Genomic DNA, 6,815 nt, shown 5'->3' on the forward strand with positions numbered 1-6,815 from the left:
CCATAGCTCATCAGGCACTCTATCTATCAGATGTAGGCCCTTAAATCTATTTCTCACTTCCACTGTATAATCATGAGGGATTTGATTTAGGTCATACCTGAATGGTCTAATGGTTTTCCCTACTGTCTTCAATTTAAGTCTGAATTTGGCAATAAGGAGTTCATGGTCTGAGCCACAGTCAGCTCCTGGTCTTGTTTTTGCTGACTGTATAGAGCTTCTCCATCTTTGGCTGCGAAGAATATAATCAATCTGATTTCGGTGTTGACCATCTGGTGATGTACAATATTATTGATTAAAACCCAAAGTATAAGACAAACATGCATGAGCCCGTACTGATCTGGACTGTGCCCTCGATATGGTGTGACGAGAAGGGCGCTCCACCTCTGTCGTCATGCTCCCAAACCTCATAACCCCGATAATCCTGAAGAGCAGGAGACAAATGCTAACAGAGGGGCTCCCGAAGACATACCCAAGCAGTTCTCAAAACCTGTCCATTTCATCAAAGTCAAGGAAAGTCAGACTGGTCACAGCCCAGAGGAGACTACAGAGATGAGAGGACTGTCATGTGGGGCCCTGGACGGGGCCCTGAGACATCAGAGAGAAAGTGAAGAAATATGAAGAAACTATGAATTTGTTTAATAATGGTGTATCAATACTGGGGGCTTCCCAGGAGGCTCATGGGTAAAGAATCCACCTGCAGGCAGGACACCGGCTTTGATTCTTGGGTGGAAAGATCCCCTGGAGGGCGTGGCAACCCACTCCAGGATTCTTGCCTGGAGAATCCCGTGGACAGAGGAGCCTGGCGGGCTACAGTCCATGTGGTCGCAGAGAATCAGACACGACTGAGACAACTGAGTACTTATCAGTGTTGGTTCACTCACTGCGACAAAACATGGCACGCAAGTGTATCAGCTGAAATTCTCCAGAGAAACAGAACTAACAGGATACAGATACAGATGTAGATTTATTATAAGGAGTGGCTCGCATGACCATAGAGGCTGAGAAGTCCCAAGACCTGTAGCTGGCGAGCTGGACTCAGGACACCTGACAGTCAGCTCCGTCCTGAGAAACGCAGGCTTGAAACCCTGCAAGAGGCGAGAGCTAACATTTCAGCTGAGTCTGAAGGCAAGAAGAGACCATGTTCCAGATGAAGCAGTCGGGCAGGAGGAGTCCTCTCACTCGCGGTAGGGCCAACTTTTTGTTCTATTCAGTCCTCTGATTGGGCGAGGCCCACCCACATTTTGGAGGGCAAACTGCTTTACCTAGTCCCCCACTGTGAATGTTAATCTCCCCCAGAAACACCTTTACAGATGCACCCAGAACAATGTTGGACCAAATGTTGGGCATCATGGCCCAGCCGAGCTGAAGCATGAAACTAACCACCAAACCAACAGAACTGTGAAAATGCCCTGTTGCTGGGCACCAGCATTTGTCTGTGAGCTCGTCCTGTGTGAAGGGGGTAGAAGCTGAGTTTCAGAGGAGGGGTGTGCAGAGTGGCGGCTGGGGGCAGAAATCGGGCAGCAGGCCTCTCACAGAATCTCTGCCGGTGACCCTCGGTTTCAGTACTTTTTGCTAAACCTGAAAAACACTTAGTGGAGGTGCATATTTGTAGGTTAAGGGAGTGCGAAGTGAGTTTTGCAGCCTGGGTGAGATTTTTAACCTCTCTGAAAGTGGTCATTTAGTTTTCAGTGGTTATGAAGCATAAAGCTTTCATATGACATGAAAATAGTTCTCAAACTTGACTGCGCATCAATAAAGCCTTGGGTGGGGGACATCTTGTAACAGATGACTGGGACCATCTGGAGCTCCTGGTAGTTCTAACAAGGTCCCAGGTGATGCTGTTGCTCTGGTCTAGAGAGCATACTTTGAGAAGCTATATTTTATGTGTTGAAAACAGATTTCCAATGTAATAAAAATAAGATGCAAATGTTTGCATCCGTGTGCATTTTGTCTGGGTCCTTGATGTCTAGAATGGCTGTGCCCCATGGTCAGTGCTTCTCTTCCTCAAGAGCTTCTGTGGTTCCGAATGTGGACACAGGGTGGTGCCATGTGTCCACAGAGTCTGCCCCAGACCTTCCGGGTGGCCTCTGGGAAGGATGGTGTGCACGGTGGCTATCTCCCTGCCCTGGGGGGCAGTAGGGACAGGTCTAGGGCCTAGATCCAGCTCAGACCCGGATCCACAGACATGTGCTGAGGGTGAAGAAGGGGTACCTCTGTCCATAGAGCCCTGCGAGGCTTTCCTGACGCCACCCCTGCCCAGGACAGGCCAGAACGGGTCTGGCCGGCCCCAGCCTCTGGCTGTGCTCCCTCTGCAGCTCGGTTTGTCCAGCTGTTGCAGGGGGTCCTTGTCCCCACCCTGCCCCCCTCAGGGCCCTTTACTTCCTTGTTCAAAGTGACCCCCACTTGGCCACCACTGCTTTCTCTACAGGGCACATTGTTTTCTTTCCAGAAAAGGCAGACTCCAGTAGAGCAAGGGAGTCGAGGACTTAGGGCTGCACTGTGTGTGGGGTGGGGGCAGCCTGACCTCGGGCGATGGAGAGAGAGGCTGTGCTGGGCTTCCCACCTCCGGCAGCCGCAGTGTGGGTGGGGGAGCAGGGATTGGCACAGAGTTTGGTTTGAATGACTGGTTCTGGGGGCTGAAATCCTGGTTCGGGTGCAGCCTGAAGCTGAGCCCCAGAAGCTGCGTGAACAGAGGGCGAGGTGGGCCGGCTTATGCTTGGAAAGATTGGGAAGGTCAAAAGGGCTGGGGAAGGTGGATAGGCAGGCTGGAGTGTCCATCCATGCTTGAGCACAGGCTTGGAATCTCTTTCCCCTGGAGAGTGGCCTCCAGTTCCCCTGTCCTGCTCAATTGGGCTCCACCCATTTGCGCTGGGCTGGCCAGGGTCTTTCTTGGGAGCCTGGGGCTCATGCCCCAGAGCACAACGGGCACTCTACTGCCCCCCACCCCCCACCTACACCTCGAGCTCCTCAAGCCAGGATGGGTGGAGAAGGAGGCCTCCCTCAGAGCCAGGCCTGCATGATGGGGGCAGGAGGTCTTATCCGTGAGAGAAGAAATGCCACGGGCAGGGTGACTGAGCCTCTGATCCACAGCTTTATCTCCAACTGAACCCCAAAGCTATAATTAAAGGTTCAGGCGGAAGGGATTATTCTAGGGGAGGGGCAGCGCCCCCCACAGCCTAAGTCTGGAGATAACGTTCAGGACACACTTCCTCCTCTGGCCTCCCGGGACTTGGCTCCTTCCTGGGAAACCAAGTCACAGGACGGTCAGACTGGGGCCCGGGAAGGCGGGGCTGGGAGCCCAGAAGCGAGTCCCACATTTAGAACAGGTGTAGCCCCCAGGGAAGAACAGGTAAACTGATGTTCCTTGGGGAATGCAGTCACATCATCAGTCACCATCAGGGTGTAATCGTTCATGAGGATGGAGGCCAATGCTAAGTCTGGGGCTTAGGACCAACGTGGTGAGACGTCCTGCTGCTTGGCCTGCTTGGCGCCTGGGCTCACACCCACACTGCCTGGTCTGGAGACAGCTGAGGAACACACTCTGGGCTGTGGCCTTGCTCACTGTCACCAACAACCTTTTAGTCATTCTGACGGTGGGTCGTGACCCCACAGTTTCCTATCATCTCGGACTCTGCACTCCTCCAGCTTAACCCTCAGCGGTGCAGAACTGAGGCTCCGCCCAGCCTCCTAGCTGCCCACTCGTCCACCCATCCCTTCCTTCCCCACCCTCCATCCATCTAACATTGACTGAAAACCTTCTCTGGGCCCCAAAGTGGTGAACGCACTAGTCCCTGCCCTTGTGGGCCTGACAAGATACGTCCGAGGAGACATCACTTGCTCAGGGCCTGCATGCCCTGAAGACACATGAGAGGCTGAGGGGAAGGCCCCCAGACTGAGGCACCGGCGTGGGTCAGGGTGTGGCACGTCCAGGACAGGACAGGAGGCCAGTGCTGGGTGCAAGGGGAGCAGGGAGGGCCAGGTGGCAGCGGTCAGACCGCTCAGGCCTCTGGGCCCTGCTGGAGGGTTCTGGGCAGAGCTGTGCAGAGACCTGAGTACTCTGGAAGGCGCATCCTGGCTGCTTTGGGGAGCACCTGTGGAGGCTGGGTGGGGAGGGCAGGCGTGGGTTCAGTGGGTTAGGCACTCAGAGCCCCAGGCCAGGACAGATGACACCTTTGGCCTCTGGCAGAAGGCAGTCTGAGGGCACTGGCTAACTGGGCCCCACGGATGGCTCTCTGCTCTCCAGAGGACACTGACGGGCCAGGCAGCGGTCTCCTCTGGCCACTTCCATTCTCTCAGGGAAATTAGCACAGGGTTTTCACTGCAGGGGGTGAGGGGTATGTTGCACAGGACTGTGGAAGACTCTCAGTGTGAAAACAAACTCACTAAGCAGCGTTTGGTGTGGGAGGGAATGAATAGCTCATCACCTGCAGAAGTAAGAGAAAGAGGCTTCAGCTCACACGCAGTGACCGGCAGCGCTACAGCGACCTCCCGGGGGCCAGCAGGTGGTGCCGACCCAGGGCATTCAGCCCTGAGTACCTGTCCCTGCACGTGGGCCTGGAGGCAGATCCTCAAAGTGTCTTGTCTGCTGAACTTCCCCTCTGCTCCTCCGCAGCCCAGCCCCTGAGGAACAGCGGCCTCTGGGCTAGACCCGGGCTGTGCCCAGGGTAGAGCAGGGTTGCCCAGTACGTTCAGGTAGAGAAGGCCTGACCATTCAACCAGGAATTCCGGCGTCAGAGAACTTCAGAGTAGCTCCACAGCGCACTGCCTGCTGACTTCCCAGATATTTAGGGTTAACTCTTATTAAATTATGTCACTTTTCCCTGTTGCCTTCTCAAACCAACTTCTCTGGTCCTGCTCTTTTGTTGAGCTCCTTCCCCACAAAGAAGTGAACATCCTTTCCAGAGAGGCTGAGGCCCCCTCGAGAGCCATAGCAGGGGCTGGGCCTGGAGTTGCTGGTCTGAGGCCCTTTCTCTCTGTTCCAAGCAGGCTTCCCTCTGCCAAGCCCTGTGACAGGAGGGGACAGCTGCAGCTGCCTCCGTGAGCTATAAAAAGCTCCAGCAACCAAGTGAGCAGAGGGCACACCGTGTGCACACCCGGAACTTCACTAGACTAAGGAGCTCAGCCCTACAACTATGCTGAGGTTGGCCCCCACCGGCAGGCTGCTGCAAGCCCCACTGAGGGGTTGGGTGGTCCCTAAGGCACACATCACTGCCAAGCCAGCCAAAACACCCACTTCTCCGAAGGTAGGTCCCACCAAGGCAGTGGGGAGTGGGGGGTGAGGGGTGGGAGCCCCCTACCCCAGGCAGGGCGAGTGGGTGGTCCTGAGATGTTTTCAGGATGAGGTGGGTTTGGGGCAGGAGGCAGAGGGGAGAGGGGCTTCCTTCAGGCCTGCTTACAGAGGGGACCCTGGTGCTCAGTCTCAGGAGCACCAGGCTGGAAGTGTCCCAAGTTTCCAAATGGGGTCCCTGCAGCCATCGCCCACAGGCCAGGCTCCCAAAGCTGCAGTCAGTCGGTGGGCAGGGGCCCTCTGCTCTCAGGCCCCGCTTGTAAACACTGCTGCCGGCTGAGGTCGGGGGGTGCCCAGGGCATCTCGCTTTACCACCTATTAAAAGCAAAGAGTGGGCTGCTTTGAGGGTCTGTGAGAGCCCAGGTGAAAATGCAAACCTGCGACCCTGGGGCTCCAGGACAGTCAACAACTATCTCTATTTTAAGCATAAATAAGCCAAGGTCACCGCCCAAGGTCATAGGACTAGATCTGAACCCAGCCTTCAGTCCCTATTCTGGGCCAACATTGCTTAAATCTCTGGGAGTGAAAAGTCAGTAAGGAAGGATTGGTCTCAAACCTGGCGTCATGATTCACTCCGGGGAGGGGTGGGGCGACTAGTCTGGGCTGTTTCAGGAGGAAACAATGAAGGTGAAATATAGCTGGTGCTTTAGAACTGGGCTCCAAGGGTGCAGCCGCTGAGAACACAGGGTGCCAGGTGGCGTGGCCTCCACGTATGTATATGCATGCGCGTGCGCACACGTGCACACACACACGTATAGGGAATCCCACCCAGGCTTCTGAACAGGACCACCACTCAGAGAAAGGGCCCTGGACTTGTTCCAAGCAACCTGACACCACACCTGACATGCACAAGTCCGCAGGTAACCAGAAGGGAGGGTGCACATCATGCTCAGTGGGAAGGAGCTCAAGGTCAAGGAACAGGCCGGGCTCTCAGGCAGAGGGTGGGGCTGTGATAAAAGGCCCCACCCAGAGAATAGAGTCCAGTAGGCTGTCCTCCGTTACCACGGCAGTGCTCACTGCTCACATCTTGCAGATAAGGCTATCTGGGGCAGATGGAGCAAACACTGCTGGGCCAAGGGTCCAGCAGGAGCCAAGGGGCAGGGCCGCGTGTCTAGCTCTTCACCCTGCTCTGATTAAGCCCCAGGGACAGAGGCAGTGGGCCTGGGCCAAGTGGACTCGTGTGCGTTTTCTCGACCCAGGAGCAGGCCATTGGGCTCTCTGTGACGTTCCTCAGCTTCCTGCTTCCTGCCGGCTGGGTCCTGTACCACCTGGATAACTACAAGAAGAGCTCAGCAGCATGAAGGCTCTGCGGTCCCCACACCTGGCACAGACAGGAAGATCAGATTAAAGCCCTCCTCTTTCCTCACGTCTCTGGTGATTCTCTGTATGTGCATCATGCACCTCCCCCACTCCCCCTGGATGCCCAGGACTGGGCTGTCGGAAAGCTGGTTCCTATCAGCACCGGGGTACTCGGGCCACAGAAGCTGCTGGCTCGGTGGCAATGGGAAGACACATATTAGAAGGAAAC

At 55.6% G+C, this 6,815-nt stretch overlaps 1 protein-coding gene across 1 annotated transcript; it reads left to right on the forward strand.

Annotated features, from left to right (window-relative positions):
* The first annotated feature begins 5,051 nt into the window (after positions 1-5,051).
* Positions 5,052-6,653, forward strand: LOC123333838 (cytochrome c oxidase subunit 8B, mitochondrial). Its single transcript, XM_044943936.2, has 2 exons — positions 5,052-5,243; positions 6,487-6,653. Exons 1-2 carry the CDS (start codon positions 5,133-5,135, stop codon positions 6,586-6,588), a joined length of 213 nt encoding a protein of 70 aa, XP_044799871.1. The 5' UTR covers positions 5,052-5,132; the 3' UTR covers positions 6,589-6,653.
* The last annotated feature ends 162 nt before the right edge of the window (positions 6,654-6,815 follow it).

The sequence above is a fragment of the Bubalus bubalis genome, chromosome 5 (genome assembly GCF_019923935.1).
Source record: "Bubalus bubalis isolate 160015118507 breed Murrah chromosome 5, NDDB_SH_1, whole genome shotgun sequence".
NCBI lineage: Eukaryota > Metazoa > Chordata > Mammalia > Artiodactyla > Bovidae > Bubalus > Bubalus bubalis.